The sequence below is a fragment of the Puma concolor genome, chromosome C1, assembly GCF_028749965.1.
Source record: "Puma concolor isolate L17-30 chromosome C1, mPumCon1.1.hap2, whole genome shotgun sequence".
In the NCBI taxonomy this organism is placed as follows: domain Eukaryota; kingdom Metazoa; phylum Chordata; class Mammalia; order Carnivora; family Felidae; genus Puma; species Puma concolor.
In genome coordinates, this window is record NC_141674.1 from 1,977,394 (window position 1) to 1,998,349 (window position 20,956).

Genomic DNA, 20,956 nt, shown 5'->3' on the forward strand with positions numbered 1-20,956 from the left:
CCTACCCCAGCTTTTTTTTTTTTAATTTTTTTTTTAACGTTTATTTACTTTTGAGACAGAGAGAGACAGAGCATGAACGGGGGAGGGTCGGAGAGAGGGAGACACAGAATCTGAAACAGGCTCCAGGCTCCGAGCCGTCAGCACAGAGCCCGACGCGGGGCTTGAACTCACTGACCGCGAGATCATGACCTGAGCTGAAGTCGGCCGCTTAACCGACTGAGCCACCCAGGCGCCCCCACCCTGGCTTTCTTTTATTTCGTAAGCTTATGTTTTTGTCCTTCGAGGCAGGTCTTTGACAGTTAAAGTACCACAGAATGAGGTCTGACGCAACCCACGGATCAGTGTTTTGATGTCCTTTGTAGCCACTTACAAGGCTTTGCTAATCTACCTTCTCACTCTGCTTTATTATTCCTCCTTCTCCACTTTCCACCGGAGATGACATTCCCTCCGGGCAGGAAGTGACCTAGCCTGTTACCACATGTCTGCACTCAGTTGCGCTCACCTGCTGCGTGGGGCTTGCTGATGTCCCTCCCCACCCCTGCCACACACACTCTCGGGGTCTCTGCTGCCGGCTCAGGGGAATACCTGATTCCATTAGCAGGTCATGCGGGAACCGTGGGGACATCTCACTGCACCTTCCTAGGCTTTCTCTCCTTGCTGGTGAGCGTCCTCTGAGTGCATCTTGAGATCAGGCTTTCGAGGGCTCACCCAGTGGGGACTTGGGAGACCCAAGAAGAACCCTGACTTTGTTTTCCAGACGCTTGAACAGTAACATCAATCTCGAGCATCATCCGTGCTTTGAAAACAGCGCCACGGTCCTCAATTCCCGAGTTTCTGCCGTCAAGTCTGACGTCACCAGGACTTCCCTTCTTTTCTGGGCGTCTTAGAGTCTCTCTTTGCCGGTGATTTTCTTAAAATTCTTGGAATCCTGGCTCTTTTACTTTTGTGTTATGCGTGGAGCGCTTCTGGTCTGAGACGGTTCACCTTCTGGCCAGACAACTTCTGTTGTTGCTTCCGTCATTTTTTTCCCTCCTTGTTCCAGAACTTCAATTAGAAGGATGTTCACAACTCCCCTTGTTTCTGCTAACCGTCCTCTCCGGTCCCCTGTCCCCGTCCCCCGTCCCCTCTAGGAGCCTCCCTGCGGCCTCCAGGCGCCGCCCACCCTGCACAGCTCCACCCCCAGCCTTCACAACCGGTCCTCCTGTGACCGCATCTTCCTGTATCATGTCACCAATCTGTCCCCCCTTGTCCCTCCTGGGACTTTAAGACCTTAACACAGTGGCCCGTCCCTTTGATCTCCTCTGCCACGGGTTGCTCACTAGGTGTCTGCCCAAGGGGACAGGGTGGGTCACTTCGCTCCATGAGACGCTTTGCCCTGAGGGGATCAGCTAGCTAGGCTGGTGTCGAAGGGAAGGGCAGAGGGGCTACAGCCCCGACCCTAAGTGTCCGGCCTGACCATCTGGGTGCAGCCCACTCTACTGGATGTTCTTCACCCCTCCACCGTTTCTGCTCTGAAGACAGGAGGGGTGGGGTGCCCAGCCTGCCCCCCCCCACCACAGCACCCCTGCCCTCGGGCCAGCCTCCTCCCCGAGGGGCCCACGCACAGACCAGCCCCCTTGTGCCCCTCCAGGGCACCGGGAACCAGGACAAACTCCAACCCTCCTCGTGTGCCAGCCACACCCTGGGGGAGCGGGGGGGGGGGGGGGGGGGGCCAGACGGGGCCTCCCCGGTCAGGAGGGGATCCCTGTCCAAACACACTCATTGGGCGCACCCGGGAGGCCACCACAGTGAGCCCGAAGCAGGGAGCACACAGGTCACAAGGAAGCGACTGCTTCTTCCTTAAATTACTGGGTTTCACATGTACCAGAGTCCCCCACCCAGAGGCCCCTCAGAGCCCCAAGGTCCCGCGTCAGGGTTTCGTGGCGCAGGGGACGGGCAGCCTTCGGTGCCCAGGGTGCGGCGGGCGTGTCCAGCTGCCCATAAATACTTTTACATAAATACAGTGGGCTGCGGCTCCAGGCGAACAGACGGGGCCACAGCAGTCCCAGGGCCTAGCACCAGAAGAACCAGCTCAGGGGGCAGGGGTCCCCTGCCGCACCTGCGCCCACACCTCAGTCCCCACCCGGGGAGGCGGGCTTGCTCAGCACGCACAGCCAGTAGGGCCGGTCCACTCGTCCGGGCTCCTCGCGGCTGGGCCGGCCAGGGCCTCCCTCCCCGTGCCAGCCGATCCTTGCAGAGCGAGGGGCTGCGTGGCTGCACACGGCCCTCGGGGACGAGGCTGCGGCTGGAGTCCTGGCCTACAGGCGCCCTCCTCAGTCGTCGCCAGAGCACCCGGGAGACGGGCCTGCTTGACTGCTGCCTCTGTGCTAGTGTTTCTGTGCCCTGCTGCTGAGCCCAGGTGCTGGTCGGTCAGAGGCCGGTTGCAAGGCCGCTGTAGGGACAGGGGAAAGGAGGGTCAGCCCCGGGGCACGGGGAAACTCTCGACCCGGCCAGTTCTGGGCTCCCACTTCAGGTGTCCCCTCCTGCCCCTCCAGCTCCAGGCCGATGAAGGGGAGACAGCCCAGCCCTTCCCCCCCAGCTTCTGCACCACCCCGTGTCTGAGGTCCAGATTCTGGCCTGCCCGCCACCCTGTGGGGCCTGGGTTATAAGTAATTACATGCACAATCCTCATCCCTCCTCTGGCCTCAGTCTCCTGGTAACAGACCAGTGACACCAGCAAATGCCTCTCTGCCACCCAGGCCTGTAGGGCCCTCCCTCTGCAAATGAAAGCCCCCAGTGCCCCCAGGCCAGTATCACGGAGGGCCGGGAAGAGGGACTTTGAGGCTGGATGGAGAGGGGTTTTACTAGAAGCTAGCCGCTCCACTCCAGGAAAGTGAACAGGGCCCAGAACTGCAAGGCAGGGAGGCCTCGCCTCTCCTCCTTCCCACCGGGCTCAGGGGTGACACAGGTCCCAGACCCTTGCCACCTGTCCAGGCTGCTAGGACCGCCTAGCAGCGCCTGCGGCGCAATCCCACAGCCGACCACCAGGTGCCGCCGTGGGTGGCGCTGCGTCCCGAGCCGCAGCCCTGCAAGCCCCGCCTCCACCGCCCCGCCCCCACCCCACCTCCCGTGAGACCCCGCCCCCGGGACTCCCAACACTCCTGGGCCCAGGGCCGCCTCAGGCTGGAAGGCACGCTTGCACAACATCCGGCCCGCATTTGGGGTTCCCAGCCGAGGACCTGTCTGGAATCCCCACCCAGCCTGGCTCCTGGCTTCACCTGTGTGCACAGCCCGTCCGCACGGGCCCCAGGCACGACCTTCTCAGCACACACAGCCCTTCCCTCTCAGCAGGCTGGGTCTGGGTAAGCTGACCGCGGAACCCCAGGGGCACCGCAGAGCTCTGCCTGCAGAGGCACGTCCCCCCAGGGGGCTGAGGGGCCAAGGTGCAGTTCCTGCACCCTCCCTCACTGCCTGGGGGTGCAGGCAGGCACCGACGTGCACAGGGGCACGGGCACGCACCAGCGTGCACACACACGGGTTAGCATATAGACTGCAGCACACGCACACACACACACACACACACACACACACACACACACGGGCGCACCATCACGCTCTGGTTCACACACGCAGGGCAAGGAGGGGAGGGGTGGAGGGCCAGGTCAGCGGATGCATTCAGCCCTGCCCCGGGGGTTGAGCCCACCCTTGCTGCCGTCTAGGGCCACCGTGGGCGGCTGGCGCGGCAGAACCCGGCCCCACCGTCCGCACCTCGCCCATCAGCAGCCATACGGACAACAGGGGTACCCAGCTGGGATGGTGATGTCCTCGCAGGGGCACCGTGTGTGGGGAGGAGGGATGGGGCCCACGCCAGGGGTGGGGTGGGGTGGACGCCGGGGGTGGGGCTGAGAAGCATGTCGCCCTCCCTCCAACCCCTCGGGAGCCTGGCTCACCTTGCTGGCAGGTGGGCCCAGTGTAGCCGTCCACGCAGTGGCACTGCCCATTGACGGGGTCACAACCGGCCCCAGCTCCGCAGCTACAGCGCAAGGCACAGCCTGGCCCAAAGAAGCCCGGTCTGCAGTCTGCAGGCAGCAGGAAGTAGGAGAGACAGGCCTGAGGGTCCGTCCACCTGCCCTGCCCAGGGGACCCAGGCCCTCTGTGCAGGAGCGTGAGGGAGCGGAGGCCCCAGGCCTTGCTTTTCCCGCCCCACGTGAGCTCCCACACCAGAAAGCGCCAGGTACCGGGTACCTGCCCGGCGTCACCACCCCGCTCCCTGCTCGGCCCTGGGGCTGGCAGAGGGGGCCTGGCGGTCAGGGACGCTCCTCCCCGGGTCAAGCTGAGCGCACAACCGTGAGCTCACATGTGCGGCCCCTCCTCCGTCCGGGCAGGCTGGCAGATCAGGCAGGTCTCCACCCCGCCCAACTGGGCCCCCGTTCTGGCCCGAGAGCAGAGTGTGGGGCCTTGACAACCCTGAGCAGGAGCCTCATGCTGGGCGCCCCCTCCAGCAGCTGCCCCCCACAGAGGGGGGAGACGTGCCCAGGGCGGAGCACAGCTGAGGCTCCACCTGCACCAGCAGCACTCGCCAAAGGCAGAGACCCACACCTGTGCCCCGCCAAGTGGGACCCCCCAGACTTACCACGGTCACAGGTGGCTCCTGTGCGCCCTGGGGGGCAAAGGCACTGGCCGGTGACGGGGTCGCAGGGTGCCCCGGCCTCGCAGTCACAGTGCTGGCGGCAGCCCTCTCCAAATGAGCCTGCTTCACACCCTGCTGAGAGGCAGCGGGCTCGGTGTCCCCTCCGGTCCCCGCGCCAGACTGGACAGGGCCAGGGTCGCACGCAGGAGCGCAGAGCACTCACCCCTCTCGCAGAGCTGGCCGTGGAAGCCGGCGGGGCAGAGACACTGGCCGCTGACGGGGTGACAGGAGGCTCCGTGCTGACACTCACATGCCACCTGGCAGCCAGCCCCGTGGAAGCCAGGGGGACAGGCTGAAGGGGACCCGCGTCAGAGTCCCTACCTCAGTTGGCCCAGAGTGAGCAAAGGGCTTGGTTCCAAGGCTCGCATCCCCCCTTCCCCCTCCCAGGCCTGGGGAGCTCCCCCATCACGGCTGGGGCTCGGGTGGGAGGTCCGCCGGCTCGCACGTGACCTCTGGCCTCGGACTCCCACGGTGAGCGGGGCCAGGCCCCAAGCCATCCGCCCCGCGGGGAGGGACGGGGACGGCGGCCATTGCCACGGAAGCCCAGGTGGGCCCTGACGTGGCAAGGGCGGATGCCGGGCAGGGGTCCCCTCCCCAGGACTCACGGTGCTGGCAGGCCTGGCCGTAGAAGCCAGGGCCGCAGCGGCAGGCGCCCGTGGTGGGCTCACAGGTGCCGTGGTTCTGGCACAAGCACTCCAGGCGGCAGGCGGCACCGTAGCGACCGGGAGGGCAGGCTGTGGAGAGAGCGGGGACGTGAGGGGCGGCCCCCCCACGCCAGCCTGATTCCAGCGGCCTCGGGAGCCTGGCCCAGACCCGCGGCGGCCCCCGAGCCCCACGCTCTCCAGGGGGCCCAGAGCCACCACCCCCCCACCCCCCGCCCCATCGAGGCCCTGGCCCTCCGGCCGCCCGGGAGCTCACCCAGCTCACACCGCGGCCCCGTCCAGCCTAGGCCGCAGGAGCAACTGCCGTTGGTGGCGTGACACAGGCCCCCGTTTCTGCAGGAGCACGTGTGCTCGCAGCTTATGCCAAACCGGTTCCGAGGGCAGCCTGGAGGCAGAAGTCAGGCGCTGCTCACAGCTCTGGCCGGGGCCGGACACGCTCTGGGGACACGCTTTCTGGGGCCTGCTGGTGCCGGTCTCCACCCCCAGGGACACGAGCGCCAGGGAGTGACACGAGCCGTGTCCTGCTCATTCATCCGTTCTCTCAGTTAGCACATGCCAGGGCTGGCTGGGCGCCAGGGACGATCGGGATGAAAGGGGCCAGCGGCCTCCAGGGCACGGGAGTGCCCGCCCAGCTGTCAGGAGGTGGTCAGGGAAGCCTTCCTGGAGGCGGCGGCCCTCCGCACAGGCACACCCTCTGGGCTGAGAAGGAGGCCGGGCTGCCATGCCCTCCGGTGGCCTCTGACTGTAATACGACTGACCGTGGCTGCCGTACTCCCCTGGAGGCGAAGACACAGCCTCGCTACAGCCGGGCCATAAGGCTTATGACTCCTTACTGCCGCTGGTTAAGAACGGGGGTTTGTCACTGACTCCTTGAGGAGGACTAAAGAAAAGCAGAAAGCTCAGATCTACCAGGGTGGGGGGGCCAGGCCAAGGGGCCGTAGCTGTGGCCGTGGGGTCCGGGTGCCATCATGGGCACAAGCCACCCCTGTTCGCCCCCATGCCTCGTGCTCCAGACGTCCCTCTACCTGGGGTCCCTGGCCTCTTGGGCCAGCAGAAAGAGCCAGCGGGACGCTATGCCAAGGGGCCATGAGCCAGGAAGCTGGCTCTGTCCTCAGACGAAATAGCTGCTTGACCCCACCCCCCGCCCGCCCACCGTCTGCTGGGAGGGTCCGGGTTGGAACTTGTTCGGCCCCCACGAGCCCCTTGGGATCGCCGGAGACCATCAGCATGAACGTACCACCCGGTTTTGGGGGCCCAGGTCTCCCCTGGGGAACCCATGGCTCCAGCCCATCGGCCCCGCTCCCTAGGGCTGACACGGACAGTGGCGGGTGGAGTCCGTGCTTACCGTGCTCACAGTGGAGGCCGGTCCTCCCCGGGGGACAGGTGCAGCTGCCATTCACGGGGTCGCAGGCTGCTCCCTGCCCACACCTGCACACATGCGCACAGCCAGGACCGAAGCGGCCCTGTGGACAGGCTGCCGGGAGGAGACAGGAGGGTGGCCGCCGCTGCCGGCTGCCCTTCTCTCTGCCACGTCGGCCCAGGGACGGGAAGGGGCAGGGGGAGCCCTGTGTCTGGCCCGGACGGGGCGGAGGCGACCTCCTCCCGTGCCCCCGCCCGCCCTGGCATCTCCCCTCTACCCACGGGTCTGCTGGGGGCCAGGCCTGCTCTGCGGCGACAGTGACTCACTGATGCCCCCACCCCACCCCCACCAGCCCAGCCAGGCTCCAGGATGGGCGGGAAGTCCCACATGACTCAGAGAAAGGCACTTTTCTCAGCTGGATGCCTGGCTGGCCTCTGCACAGAGGTCCACAAGCCCCTGCTGGGCGTGGCTGGGGGGCCTGGGGTGGGGAGGGGGGGGGAGAGTGGGGACAGGTGAAGGGGGCAGAGTTGACCGGCAGGGACACTGGGGTCACACTGACACCCCCCACCTTAGCCCAGCCTGGGGCCAGCAGGAGAATCAGGGGCGGGGAGGGGGGAGCAGATGGCCAGGGGCCCTGCCCACCGAGGCACAGAGGGCAGCCACCCCCTCCCTCAGCCAGCCACCCAGCCCTCGCCCCAACCACTCACCCAGGCTGCAGTCGGCCCCAAGGAACCCAGCAGGGCAGAGGCAGGCCCCGGTGGCCGCATCACAGGAGCCCCCGTGGAGACACCCGCACGGCTGCTCACAGCCGGGTCCAAACCGCCCAGGGGGGCACCCTGCGAGGACAGGGGCCGTTGCCAGGGGCCAGGAGCTGGGTCGGTCCCGCGGCAGTGCGCAGCCCTCCCAAGGACGGCCCGACGGGCGGCCCGGCGCACTCACGCTGCCGGCAGCCGGAGCCGTGGTAGCCAGCGGCACACGTGCAGGTCCCCAGGGCGGGGTGGCAGGTCTGGTTCTCGCTGGGACAACGGCACTTCTGCCCACAGCGCTCCCCAAAGGTGCCTGGCGGGCAGGCTGGGGCGCAGGCGGAGGTTGGTCCCGGCCCGGCTCAGGAGCCTCCTCCGTCCGCCCCAGAGCCGCCCCCCTGCAGAGCCCCCCCCCCCCACCGTGGGGGACGCACAGCCCTGTGCCCGCCCGGGCGGGGTCACCTACCCTGCTCGCAGCTGGGCCCCGTGAGGCCCGCTGGACAGCGACACTCCCCGGTGACGTGGTGGCAGGCGGAGCCCGGCGGGCACTGGCAGCGCTGGCCACAGTCCTTTCCGAACCGGCCACGCGGGCAGGCTGCGGAAAGCCATGTGCTGGGGTGGCAGGGAGCCCCAGGGCCAGCGCGGGCCAGGCCGGGGGGGAGTGGGGGGGGAACAGCATCAGGGCCCACCCCCACGCGAGCAGCAGGGCCCCCGGGTGCGGCGGCGCCGAGGGTCTCACCGTTCTCACACTGCGAGCCCCTCCATCCCGGGGGGCAGAGGCAGGCCCCCGTGACGTGGTGACAGGTGGCTCCCCGCCGGCAGGCACAGCGCTCCTCGCAGTGAGCTCCAAACGTGCCTTCGGCACAGGCTGCAGGCAGAGGGCTGGGTCGGGCTCCGGGGGTTCAAGCGGGGCCCCCCCAGCCCTCCCACAGGAGACCCCTGGGAGCTCAACAGCCGCCCCTGCCCCCACCTGCCAAGTGACCCCTCACCGGGCCCTCCACCCTGCAGGGAGGCTGAGGCCAGCCCCTGATGGGCCCAGAGGGACCCCCGGACTTCCCCCAACTGGCCCCCAATCTGGCCCACTCACGGCTCTGACACTCGTCCCCGGTCCAGCCGGCTGGGCAGAGGCAGCGGCCTGAGTACCGGTCACAGAGGCCACCGTTGAGGCACCTGCAGCTGTGTTGGCAACCGGCCCCGAAGCGTCCCGGCAGACATTCTGCAGGGTACAGTGCTCCGGGAGTGCCCTGTGCCCCCCGCGCCCAGGAGACCCCCACCCCGCCCAGGGCCTTGCACCCCACGTCGAGAAGGAGAGGTGCCTGGGGCTAGTCACACTACGGGTCTGGGGCCACAGCCCCCAGCAGCAAGAAGCCGCCTCTGCCCACGGAGGTCGGGGGGGGGGGGGGGCATGCCAGGACACCCGGGGCACCCAACCCAGACCCCGGGTCCCTCCTCCTCCTCCTCTACCGCCTGACCCGTGCTCACCCTCCTCACAGGCTGGGCCACCCCAGCCCTCTGGGCACGTGCAGTGGCCTGAGACAGGGTCACAGGTGCCCCCGTGCTGGCAAAGGCAGGAATGTTGACAGTTCTCGCCGTGGAGGCCTGAGGGGCAGGCTGGAGGGGAGGGGGGGAGCACCCCACCAGTCAGCCCAGCAGGGCCAACGCCTCTCCCCTGTCGAGGGCTGGCCCTGGTGGTTCTGTGCTTTCCAGCCACCCCAAAACCCAACACCAGGCTCTGTGGGGAGGACCTCCCCCAGGGCTGAGTGTAAGATAACCTGCCCCAGGCCACCCCGGGCCCCCAACCCACCTCGGGGGGGGCTCGGCACCCTCCTGCCCCCCCAGGTGCCGTGGGCCCCGTGGGGGTGTGACAGGCCCCGGTCCTCCCTGCCCGTCGCTCCCGGTGAAACCCGCGTCACCGGCATCCCATGCCCACGTGACCTTGCACGGCTCATCGAAGGGCTGACACAATCCTTGGTTCCAGACTCCCCGGGGTGGGACTGTTTGCTCCTAAAGGACCCCTCCTCGGGAGGGCTTACCCTCCAGGCACGTGGGGCCCATCCAGCCAGGGCCACAGCGGCACTGTCCGTGGACAGGGTCACAGGAGGCCCCGTTGAAGCAGGTGCAGGCTTGGCTGCAGTTGTGTCCGTAGGAGTGGGCTGGGCAGGCTGCAGGACAGGGGACAGTCAGGGGTCTGGGGAGCGGCCCTGGCCAGGGCTGCAGCAGATCCGGGGCAGCTGGGCACAGGCAGGGTGGCCACAGAGACCAACATGCTGGCCCTTGTGGGCAAAGGCAGCGTTTCCCAGGTGGCCACCAGGCAGCGTCGAACACCCAGGAAGAGGCCCTAGACGCGAGTCTGGCTCCGTGGACCCGGCCCCCCTCCCATAGCCCCCGGGGCCGCCTGGGCCTCTCGTACCCTGGGCACAGCGGGGGCCCCGGCGGCCGGCGGGGCAGAGGCAAGAGCCGCTCACGGAGTCGCAGGAGGCTCCGGCGACACAGTCACAGACGCCACGGCAATCCAGTCCAAAGAAGCCCGCCGGGCAAGCTGCGGAGAGCGGGCGGTGATGGCAGACAGCCAGGAAACGGGGCCCACCGCCAGCCCCGGCCCACGGCCCAGCTCACCACGTTCACAGAAGGTTCCCCTCCAGCCGGCCGGGCAGGTGCAAGCCCCGCTGACGTGGTCACAAGCTGCCCCGTGCTCACACTGGCACCGCCGCCCGCAGCCCGGCCCGAAGTAGCCCTGGGGACACCCTGAGCCGTGCAGCCCCCGCCCAGCGTCAGCAGGTGGGGAGACACTGACAGACACCTGCCTGTGCCTCTGCCATCCGAGCTGGGGGACGGGACCGCGGGGCAGTCCCCAAGGGGCTCATCTACCTGCCTCCACCCCCTCCCTGCCCAGCCAGCTAAGGACTGAGCCCCCAGGAGAGGAGCCCCAGCATGACTTTGGACCCCCTGGGCCCAGCTGTAGGGGGGCACACGCAGAAGGTCGTGGCCCTTGGTCCCCCCCTCCTCCGGGTGCCCCGTGGGGTGCAACAGACCCCACCTCTCCCTGTCTGCTGCTCCAAGTGTGCCTGTATCTCAGGCCCAGGTACATGGGGGCTGCCTGGGCCCAGCAGGGCAGGGGGAGCTGGGGGGGCAGGGGGAGCTGGGGGGCAGGGGGAGCTGGGGGAGGGGACCCCTGCCTGTCCCAGGACTAAGGCCCCCAGCACTTGCGTGCGTGCGTGCACACGCGTGGGAGCACGCCTGTGGGCGGGCCAGGACTCACGCTGCTCGCACCGCGGGCCCGCGTAGCCGGCCTCACATGCACACAGGCCGCTGACTGCATCGCAACTCCCGTGGCCTACACTGCAGCTGCAGGTGTGGCTGCAGTTGGGTCCCCAGTGGCCGCTGTCGCAGGCTGCAACACAACCCAGGTCAGCCCGCACAGGCCCGGCAGAACCCGCGAGCATCCCGTCTCCTCCTCGCCCCCCCCACCCCCACCCCCGGGCCCACACACCTCTCTGGCAGCTGAGGCCGGTCCACCCGGGGGCACAGCTGCAACGTCCGGTCACCGGGTGGCAGTGCCCGTCATTGGCACAGGAGCACCTCATCTGGCAGCCGGGCCCAAACCAGCCCGCCGGGCACGCTGCAGGACGAGGAAGCGTGAGCGGTGGATGGGGCCGCCCGGGCTAGGGTCTGAGGTCGGGGGGACATGGGACTCACCGTCCTGGCAGCGGCTGCCCGTGTAGCCGGGGCGGCACAGGCAGGCTCCGGTCCCGGGCTCGCAGACGGCACCGTGCTCACACGCGGGGCAGATTTCCTGGCAGCCCAGCCCCCAGCGGCCTTCGGGACAATCTACCCCCCCCCCCACCACAGCCAGTCAGTCTTCCCGGGGGGCCTTGCTGGCCCGGGGGAGCACGGTACAGACCCTGTGTCCCAGCCTAGCGGTGGCACCAACTGAGCCGGCCCAGGGGAGGGAGAGGAACGGGTCATGGGAGCCCCCGGCCCCTCCTTGGGCTGCGGGCTGCAGAGGACCACCCCCAAAGAGGAGCCCCTGCCCCAGGACGGCTCAACAGGCAAACTGGGGAGTGCATCAGAGAGGCTGGGAGACCCCCATAAGCCGGCAGCCCAGAGGGCACAGCACCGCCCGCAGGGAGGGCAGGCGGCTCGGCTGGCCGGTCCGTCGCCGTGGCGGACAGGCTCCTGGTGCACGTAGGTCAGCTCGGTCCCCACCCCCAGACCCAAGCGTGATTCAGCGGGGGGTCTCAGCTGCTGAGGATGGGGCCAGGGCTGGGGGTCCCCAAATGCAGTTGGGGCCGGGGTCCCCAAACACGGTCCGGGCTGGGACCACCCAGCCTTGTGCAGCGCAGGGGGGAGGGGATCTCAGGACACTGCTACCACTCACCTGCCCCACAGTCGTCCCCAGTCCTCCCTGGAGGGCACTGGCATTGCCCCGTGATCCGGTCGCAGGGTGCCCCCCCACAGGAGCAGGAGCCCGAGCAGTTCACACCGAACGTCCCCTCCGGGCACTCTGCAGGAAGGAACAGGTAGGTGGGGCCTCGCCAACCCCCTACCCCAGTGGGGCTGCTGGGCACAGCCAGAGTCCCCTGGGTGACCATGGTGGTCATAGGAACAGGCAGGGCGCGGAGCACGCCGGCAGGGAGGGGCCTGCTTGGGCTGACCGTGCATGGGGTAGGTGGGGGCAGGGGGCACAGGGAAGACTCTGCGGGCCCCCAAGCACACTGGAGCTGGAGGCAGTTCTGCCCTCCTTCCTCCCCCCCTCCCCGCCAGCCAGGAAGCCCAGGACAGGTGTGGCCCCGTCTCAGATCCCCAGAGTACGGGCTGGGGTGAGGCGGGGGTCTACACACACCACTTTACCCCCCGCTGTGGCCCTCTCCCCACAGGATGGGGGCTACCGTGGGAGCCAGACACATTAGGAGGGTGGGGGGGGGGCCTCCCAGAGTCCTGGGGCCCCCTCTTCCTCTGCCCAGCAGATGGGCAGCAAGACCCTGGGGGAAGAGCCAAGACCAGGGAGAGAGAGCCTGCTGAGGGGCGAAGACGCCGGGCTCTGCGGGTGCAGGTGCTGGGAGCCTCTGCGCCCTCCCCAAGAGAACACGCAGAGCCCAGGGCGCCCTAAGCCTCCGACCAGCCTGGGCACGGCCTCCCCCCACACCCCACAGTAACCCTGGGGCCCCCTGCAGCTCTGCCCCTTGCCGCAGGAAAGCTCTGGCAGACCCAGGAAGAAGGGCGCAGCCCCTGGAGGGGATGGGCTGTGGGGCCGAGCTCCACGCCCAAGGAGTCAAAAAGCGCCCTTGGGGGAGTGGGGAGCAAGCACCCTGCCCTGGGGCAGAGTGTCGGAGGGGTGGGTGGAGTCCCTGGAGGGGGCTCTGGGACTGAGGACACATCTGTGGACCCTTGTCCTGAGGGCCCGTCCTGGGCGGGGGCACGCACCCGCTTCCCCCCGCCCCCGGGGCAAGGGCACCTGAGCAGGACCGGAGGCGCACACGGGCAGCCGCGCAGTGGGGACCAGGGGACGGAGGCCGGTGACGGCACCAGCTGAAGCTGCCCCGTGGGGCCTCAGGGGGCCCGGCAGACACACATTTGGGGTGGTAAATCTCTCCAGACCGACAGGAGTAGGGAGCCCATCACTCCCAAAAAAATATGCATGGCATTTCCTGTGCTGCATCCTTAGGGCGCAGGAAACTATCAAAGAGAAACGGGAAAGAAACAAGGAAACCCAGCAGAGAAGGGCTCCAGGTGACGGTGTCCGGAGAGACCTCCTGCCCTCCCTGGGGCAGCTGCCCAAGTGTGTGCTGTGCTCACAAGCACTCCCATGAGTGTCCGGTGGGGTGGGGGGAGGCAGAGAGGAGAGTCAGGGGTCCCCAAGGCAAGTCTGTGACTCGCTGAGCTCTGCCGGGGCTTGTAGGACAGGAGCGCAGGTGTGTGCAGCTACTAAAGACCTCCAGACACCGTAGAGCCCCTTGGGGTGCACAGGGGGCTGGGGGTCCAGGCTGGGTTCCCAGCCCCCCACACACTCCTCCTGGACCCCTGGGACCCGAGAGCTCTGCGAGATCATCACCTTGGCCTCTAGGACCACCCCTCTAGAGCGACCCGGCCTGGTGCACAGGGAGACACTGACTCGCCTCAGGCTGGGTAGTGGCCTCCAATCCCCTCCTGGTTCCCGGGACAGGACAGGCCAAGACTAGGGGGAGCTCGAGCCAGCCAGTCCCCCCCCCCCAAGAATGCTCACACCAGTGGACCGCTCAGGCCGGGCAGTTCCCATCCACTTGGGCCAACAGGTGCAAACAGTGCTCACACCGTGTGCTCTGGAAGGTCCCCACTTGTCCACACCCCAAGAGTAGGGCTGGGCAGCCCCAGGACCCACGCGGGGGGCTTTCTTCCTCCTCATCTGCCTGCGGCTTGTGAGCACCAGAGGGGCCTCCAGCCTCGCCCACCGCTCTGCCCTTGTCCTTCACCGCGTGGCCAGGGCAGCCGTGCGGGGGGCCTTCTGTCACTCACCACGCTGCACTTCCAGCCCAACATTGTGCTTCAAGTCGCCCCTGCAGGAGCAGCTGCCAGGGTCCCGCACTCAGACCCACCGTGAGGGAGCTGCCCCGGGTCCCCCAAACTCAGACCCACCAGGACAGAGCTGTCCCGGGTCCCACACTCAGACCCACTGGGACGGAGCTGCCCTGGGTCCTGCAGGCTCAGACCCACCGGGATGGAGCTGCTCTGGGTCCCCCAGACTCAGACCCACCGTGAGGGAGCTGCCCCGGGTCCCACACTCAGACCCACTGGGACGGAGCTGCCCTGGGTCCCGCAGGCTCAGACCCACTGGGACGGAGCTGCCCCAGGCCCCCCAGACTCAGACCCACCAGGACGGAGCTGCCCCGGGTCCCACACTCAGACCCACTGGGATGGAGCTGCCCTGGGTCCCGTAGGCTCAGACCCACCAGGACAGAGCTGCCCCGGGCCCCCCAGACTCAGACCCACCGGGACAGAGCTGCCCCGGGTCCCACAGGCTCAGACCCACCGCAAGAGAGCTGCCCCGGGTCCCCCAGGCTTAGACCCACCGGGATGGAGCCCCCAGCACACTGAGCACGTTCTAGCTGACCAGTGGAGGGGCAGACCCCTTCCCTGGGCCAGGCCCCAAGCACAGACTTACTCCTGCCCCGGCAGCCCTGACAGGTGCACCGGGACCAGCAGACCAGTGCCGAGTCATCTCTGCATGACCAGGGCAGGGCCACGGCAGGTGCAAGTGCCACGGGGCCAGGGTGGCGGCTTCACTCCACCTCCTGCTCCCGTCACTTCTGGGGCCCGGTTCCCCGGCGCAGGCAGGTGACCCCCACCCCACCCGACCCTGGGCGCCCCTCGGGCTGGCCACTGACCTTGGTCACAGTCCTTCCCCCAGTAGCCGGCGGGACACTGCTTCCCACACTGGCCGCTGACGGGGTCACAGGCCACGCCCTGAGGGCAGGCACATGCCTGCAGGCACCCCGGCCCGAAGAAGCCTGGCTCGCACTCTGCAGGGGGGCAAGGAGAGAGGGGCCTGCAGGGTCGGCCAGGCTGGGGCCCTTCCCCCCACCCCTCCGCACCCCCTGCACTCACCATCCTGACACCGCTCGCCCCTGAAGCCTGCTTTGCAGGAACAGCTGCCGTCTCTCCGGTCACACGCAAGCGTGTTCCGCTGCTCGCACTGACACTCCTCCGAGCAGCCCGGCCCGAAGGCCCACGGAGGACAGGCTGCAGCCACAGAGCCCACGTGAGAGCCTGGCCACCTGCACGGGCCAGCCCCTCCTGGGTCCCAGCTCTCCAGCTCCCGCTCACTGACACGTGTCCCCGGGAGCCGCGCAAGGCGGTCCTGCCCTCCCAGCCGCTGGTGTCCCAGGGGGCTGCGACCCGCGTGCCCGTTGTATAGATGAGAGACGGTCTCGGCAGAGTGTGGGCGCGTGCCCGGGGTGCCACCACTTCCCAGCGGGGAGAGCCTCGGACTCCCGGTTCCTCCCCTTTAAATGATCCTTCTACAGGGGAACGTGGAGAGCTCCCCGGTGAGGTCGGCTCATCGTCACCCACCTTTGCTCCATGGCCCACCAGGGAGGGGTGGCCCCGCTGGGGACTCGGGACTCCCCCTGGCTGCCAGGGAACCCCAAAAGCCAAGGTGAGCCCGTGCCCCGTTCAGAGGGAAGCCAGCCCACCCACTAGCCCGGGTGGGGCCGGGAGGTAACGGGAGACACCCTGAAGGCCAGCGCAGTTCAGAAGACGAGGCTCTGAGCCCACAGCCCCGGGGGCGGACCCCACATCCCAGCCGGGGCGGGGGGGGCCTCGCCAGCCCTGCATCGTCATCTGCAGGTGGTGACGCCACACCCAAGCCTCAGCACGGGCAGCAAGGCACAGAAGGAGCCCTCGGCCATCCCCTTGGGCGCAGGCAGCCAGGGCGGGGGACTCACCCAGGTGGCAGAAACGGCCGTAGAGCCCCGGGTCGCAGAGGCAGGCCCCATAGAGGCGGTGGCACCGGCCACGATTGGCACAGTGGCACTTCTTGTGGCACTGCTTGCCGTAGAAGCCCTTGGGGCAGCCTGGGGGAGGCAGGGCCTGCTGAGTGACCCCCTAGACATGTCCTCAGGCCGTGGAGATGCTCCCGGGGGCCCCAGTGCCTAGCACAGGAGCTAGGAGTGGCCCGGGCCACTGGGGCAGAGGGCTCTGGTGCCACCAGCAGTCAGAGGACTCTGCACCCCAGACAGGGAGGGGCCCGGGGGGCAGGCAAGGGCACCATGAGGACAGGGCAGACACAAGATGAGCCATACATATGGCCATCTGCCCTGGCTGGCCCGTCTCCCCAGCATCTGTGGCCTGGAGGATGGCCCGGGGTGCAAAGCCAAGGACATTCTTCAGCATATGCGTGGGATGCACAGAGACTCCCCCGATCTCCTATGCCCCATCCCCATCTACAGCATCCTGACTTCCGTCCCTCGGTGGTCACCTAGCCTAACCTCTGGCCCTCAGGGAAGGAGGGACACACAGCCCCAACCGGCTGTCTAAATCCCCAGGATCTGCAGGTGAGAACCCCCCTTGGTTATCCAAGTGGCCTAATCCCCTGAGTGTCCTTAAAAGGAAAAAGAGGGGGCGCCTGGGTGGCGCAGTCGGTTGAGCGTCCGACTTCAGCCAGGTCACGATCTCACGGTCCGTGAGTTCGAGCCCCGCGTCAGGCTCTGGGCTGATGGCTCAGAGCCTGGAGCCTGTTTCCGATTCTGTGTCTCCCTCTCTCTCTGCCCCTCCCCCGTTCATGCTCTGTCTCTCTCTGTCCCAAAAATAAAATAAAGGTTGAAAAAAATAAAATTAAAAAAAAAAAAAAAAAAGGAAAGAGAGAGGAAAGCTGGAGATGGGAAGACGGAGGCAGAGGCTAGAGGGATGCAGCCCCGGGCCCTGGAGCGCCCGGAGTCCAGGAAACTTATGCGGGGGCCGCAGAGCCCTCCCGCCCGAGGACTGGCCTGCTAGCCTCTCCCAGGACTGGTGCACTCTCCCCACAGGACCCCAGCAGAGGCCCAGGTCTCTGGGGAACCACGCCACACCACGCCACAAGCAAAAGCAAACAATGCGAGCCGTTCACGTGCCAGGAGCCCCGTGGGTCTGTTCAGGGCCCACACACGCCCTGAAGCCTCGAATGGGGGGGGGCAAAGCCCCAGGGATGGCTTCCAGTGACTAAAACTACCCCCCTTACTAGGGTAGGAAGTTCACGCACTAGCTACGTTCTGCGCGGCAAAAGAGGCAGAATTTTAAAGGCCTCTAGACTTAAAGGCAAAGCGTTTTTGGAAGCTTATTTATATACACTCTCGAATTCCTTCAAAAAATGTTGATGCTTCACAGTTAGGAAGGACGTTAGCGTCGTCCCATGCAATGATGGGCCCAGGCACGTTCCCTCGTGCAAATCCCACTAAGCCACCAGGAGTCTGCTTGAATGCTTCCAGGAACAGACAGCTCACTATCTTCCAGGGGAACCCATTCTGAAAGGGCTGTTTTCCTGCCAAGTCTTCATCATCAGCTCTAGTTGGGCCCCAGGCAAAGCTCGCATCCACACGGCCGCCTTCCCCACTCCCCACTCCCCACTCCCGCGGGAGGCAGGTGGCTAAGAGAAAGCCAGGAGGCCAGCTGGGAGGCCGTGTCCCATCCCCTCCACCCCAGGAGGGCTGCACCCACCGTCCTCACAGTGGGCTCCAGAGACGCCAGGGGGGCAGCGGCAGGCCCCCGTCGCGGGGTGGCAGGTCCCCCCGTTCTGACAGCTGCAGGACGAGCTACAGTTCCTCCCAAACGTGTCTGGGGGACAAGCTGCGGGCGGTGACAGCAACGCACCAGGGTCACCGGCCGCAGAAGCACTGTGGCCCCAGGAGGCCCTCTGGAGACACCGAGGCGCCTCCCGGGGTGTGAGCCCCCCAGTTCGGAAGCACCTGTGCCCCGGGCCCGGCCACGACACACGGCAGACATCACTAATCGATCACCACACTCCCTCCCTCTAAACCCCAGTACGTGCACCTCCTGTGCGGTGCTCTCAGCAGGTAAACCCTCGGGGACGGTCACCACGGCCCTGAGACCGCCCACCCACGTGCGCCTGAGAGGGGCTGGTCACCGGGTGGGGGCTGGGACAGCAGGTCTCAGGGGCACTTCCAGTACCAACTCGCTGTGCGGCCTGGGTCGTGGCTGGTCCCGCCCACCGGCGGCACCCCGTCAGACCCCCTGCCGCCTGGGCTGCCGCCCCGCTTGCCCCTGCCAGTCCCCGAGGCCCCCCAGCACCTAGAGCAGCGCCTGGCTGGACGCTGCACCTGGAGGGAACGCGGCAAGAGGTAGGCCCCGGGAACCAACCCCCCTCCCCCCGCCCAGGGTGGCTGCCCGCAGGACCCCGCCCCCGAGGCCTCACTCTCATTGCAGATGAGCCCGGTCCAGCCCTCAGGGCAGTCACAGCCGTCCAGGCCCGGGAGGCAGGTGGCCCCGTTCCTGCAGTCATCACAGGTGAGACTGCAGTCCTGGCCGAAGGAGGCGTCCAGGCACACTGGGGGCAGACGGGCAGAGAGAGGTCAGGGCCCACGTGGTCCGGCCAGGCTCAGCACCGCCCCCCCCACCCCCCCGACCACACTGTGCAAACGAGACCCCAGGGCGGGTGGCGGCTGGCGGCTGGGCCGCCGTCCCCGACAGCAGAGCCCCCACGGCTGGGCCCGCCCGCACCGAACTTCTCCAGCAGCGTGTGCTCGCCCCGGGCCTCCACCGCTGCTGCCTCCTCCTGGGCCCCCACGTAGTCATCTTGGAAGAGGTGGGGCAGCTCGTCCTGGAGCACCGCGACGTGTGGGAGGGGCCGCACGAAGGGCAGCTGGCCGTCCAGGTCCTCCTCGGGTACCTCCAGGGCTGGCGGGGGCACAAAAGCCCCTTAGCCCCTGCCACCCTCCCGTCCCGGACTCCCCCGCCCCTCAGTGCCCAGAGGCAGCTCCCACCCCCTGGGGCCCCACCTATAGCCCCTGCTGCACCCCGCCTCAGCTCGATGGCAAGGGGACGTCCCAGCTGTACTCCTGACCAGATGCGGCAGGGGCGGTGCGGGGGCAGGGGGAGGGGGGTCAGGGGCGGTCTCTTCCCTTGGATGCCATCCCCAGTCCCTCTCTCACCGGGGCAGGGCAGGAACTGGACCACCCCGGACCCCTGGGCAAACCCCTGCCCTGGAGGAGGCCTGTCTGACCAGCCCCTTCCCCGACACCGCTGCCCCCAGCCTGTCCCACAGCCAGAGGCAGGACTGAGGTGGGCTCTACCTGGCCAGGACGGGGGCGCATGGGGGCATAAGGGACAGGTGCCTAGAAGGCAGGGTCCCTGCGGTGACAGGCAGGGACTCACGGGCACAGCCTCGACGGTCCTCGTCCAGCCGGAAGCCGGCCTCACAGGAGCACTGGAAGGAGCCGGCCAGGTTGGTGCAGTGGTGCTCACAGCCGCCGCGGCCGGACGCGCACTCGTCCACGTCTGCGGGCAAACCCGGGGCTGCTGGGCCTGTCCCGGGGGGCCTCGGGGTCCGCCCACCCCCGGCTCCGCCCACCGGACTGAGGTCGGGGCATGCGTGACGGAGGATGACTGTGCCACAGCCGTCCCCCCACCTCCAGCGTCAGGGGGACAGCGGACACCTGCCCAGGGGGGAGGCCGGGCCAGGAGCAGGCGGGGGTGCGCAGCCCGGGAGCGGGACGCGGCTGGCCGGGGGTGGGGGCGGCAGGCAGGGCAGCCAAACCCGGGTCCCCCTTGGGGGGTCCCCCCGGTCCCGCCCGGACCCCCCAGCGGCCCCCGGCTCACCCTCGCAGCCGCAGCCGTCGGCGCTGAGCCGGTAGCCTGCGTAGCAGCCACACTCGTATCCGCCGGGGCTGTTGCTGCAGACCTGCTGACAGCACGGCGAGTCCGCACAGTCGTCCACGTCTGCAGGGCGCACACAGGGCCGCTGGCACCGCCTGCACGCACCCCTGCACGCGGTCACACGCACCCACGCACCTCCCCGGCCTGGCACGCGCGCGCACACACACACACACACACACGGGACACGTGCCCCGGCCCCAGGGCCACCCCGCCGGCTGTGGGGGCCAGACTGGGGGCCGCCGTGGGGGTGAGGAGTCCACCTGGCGGCACGGGGGGCAGGGGGGCGCTTAACCAAGTGACCCAGCGGATGGGGGCCGAGGGGGCCCAGTACCGCCTTTCCCAGGCCCGCCCTCGGCCACCACCCCCGGCCCGGGGCAGAGCAAGCAGGACGGAGGGGGGCACCGGGGCATGCCGAGTCACGGCAGCCAGCAGTGCGCAGTCCGGGGGCGTGTGGGGGGAGCCCGCGCACCGATGCACGTCTTCTGGTCCCGGTCCAGCTCGTAGCCACGGGGGCAGCTGCACAGGGGCCCCGCGCTGCTGTGGCTGCAGCCGTGGGAGCAGCCCCCGTTGCCGGCCTCACAGCTGTTCACGATCTCCATCTCGATCCCTGCAGTGACACCCGCCACCGGGGACGGGGGTCTGGTGACCCGCTCCTGCCTGGCACGGTCCTCCCTGACCCCCTGCAGCCCCCCCAGGCCCCTCCACACCCCCTGAGGCCGATGCCCGCCCACCGTCTACTCACGGTAGCACTGTCGGCCATCAGCGCCCAGCTCGTAGCCGGGGTGGCACACGCACTTATAGGACCCCCGGGTGTTGAGGCAGCCGTGGGCACACCGCGCCTGCCCTGTGGCACATTCGTCCACATCTGGATGGGAGAGATCGAGGAGGCCCCTGGGCTGCCGGCCTGGGATGCACAGCCCCCAGTGTGTGGGGGAGGGGGGGAGCCTTGGGGTGAAGGGGCCCCTCAGCCCCATGTCCTGCTGAGACGCCCGCACGCAGAGCGGCAGGGCGATGACGCCCGAGACACCGGGTCCTGGTGTTGGTGCCGTGGGGGGCACGTCTCTCGGACGCCCAGGGAAAAGCTCACCGCCTGCCCTGGACACACCGCATCGCCTCACAGACTCACCCTGAGGGTTACAGGGGGACACGCACAGACCCGTCCCCAGAGCCGTGTGCACGG

General features: G+C 68.1%; 1 protein-coding gene across 5 annotated transcripts in view; it reads right to left on the reverse strand.

Moving 5' to 3' along the window:
• Positions 1 to 1,814: 1,814 nt before the first annotated feature.
• Positions 1,815 to 20,956, reverse strand: part of MEGF6 (multiple EGF like domains 6) — an 86,404-nt gene continuing 67,262 nt past the window's right edge. For 2 of the 5 annotated variants that reach the window (XM_086715458.1, XM_086715462.1), the window contains 30 exons: positions 20,519 to 20,641; positions 20,246 to 20,383; positions 19,720 to 19,839; positions 19,276 to 19,398; positions 18,622 to 18,798; positions 18,317 to 18,448; positions 17,602 to 17,730; positions 15,855 to 15,983; positions 15,016 to 15,150; positions 14,796 to 14,930; positions 11,813 to 11,938; positions 11,131 to 11,262; positions 10,925 to 11,053; positions 10,694 to 10,825; positions 10,051 to 10,179; positions 9,845 to 9,973; positions 9,468 to 9,596; positions 8,917 to 9,045; positions 8,522 to 8,650; positions 8,174 to 8,302; positions 7,901 to 8,029; positions 7,631 to 7,762; positions 7,399 to 7,527; positions 6,677 to 6,805; positions 5,588 to 5,716; positions 5,275 to 5,403; positions 4,833 to 4,961; positions 4,613 to 4,741; positions 3,930 to 4,058; positions 1,815 to 2,431 (listed from right to left, as the gene is read on the reverse strand). In XM_086715458.1, the coding sequence (XP_086571584.1) occupies positions 2,367 to 2,431; positions 3,930 to 4,058; positions 4,613 to 4,741; positions 4,833 to 4,961; positions 5,275 to 5,403; positions 5,588 to 5,716; positions 6,677 to 6,805; positions 7,399 to 7,527; positions 7,631 to 7,762; positions 7,901 to 8,029; positions 8,174 to 8,302; positions 8,522 to 8,650; positions 8,917 to 9,045; positions 9,468 to 9,596; positions 9,845 to 9,973; positions 10,051 to 10,179; positions 10,694 to 10,825; positions 10,925 to 11,053; positions 11,131 to 11,262; positions 11,813 to 11,938; positions 14,796 to 14,930; positions 15,016 to 15,150; positions 15,855 to 15,983; positions 17,602 to 17,730; positions 18,317 to 18,448; positions 18,622 to 18,798; positions 19,276 to 19,398; positions 19,720 to 19,839; positions 20,246 to 20,383; positions 20,519 to 20,641 (3,863 nt within the window). In that variant the 3' untranslated portion in view covers positions 1,815 to 2,366. Of the gene's footprint in view, positions 2,432 to 3,929; positions 4,059 to 4,612; positions 4,745 to 4,832; positions 4,962 to 5,274; positions 5,404 to 5,587; positions 5,717 to 6,676; positions 6,806 to 7,398; positions 7,528 to 7,630; positions 7,763 to 7,900; positions 8,030 to 8,173; positions 8,303 to 8,521; positions 8,651 to 8,916; positions 9,046 to 9,467; positions 9,597 to 9,844; positions 9,974 to 10,050; positions 10,180 to 10,693; positions 10,826 to 10,924; positions 11,054 to 11,130; positions 11,263 to 11,812; positions 11,939 to 14,795; positions 14,931 to 15,015; positions 15,151 to 15,854; positions 15,984 to 17,601; positions 17,731 to 18,316; positions 18,449 to 18,621; positions 18,799 to 19,275; positions 19,399 to 19,719; positions 19,840 to 20,245; positions 20,384 to 20,518; positions 20,642 to 20,956 lie in introns of all 5 variants that reach the window. The other 3 variants (XM_086715457.1, XM_086715461.1, XM_086715460.1) reach the window with 2 other exon arrangements.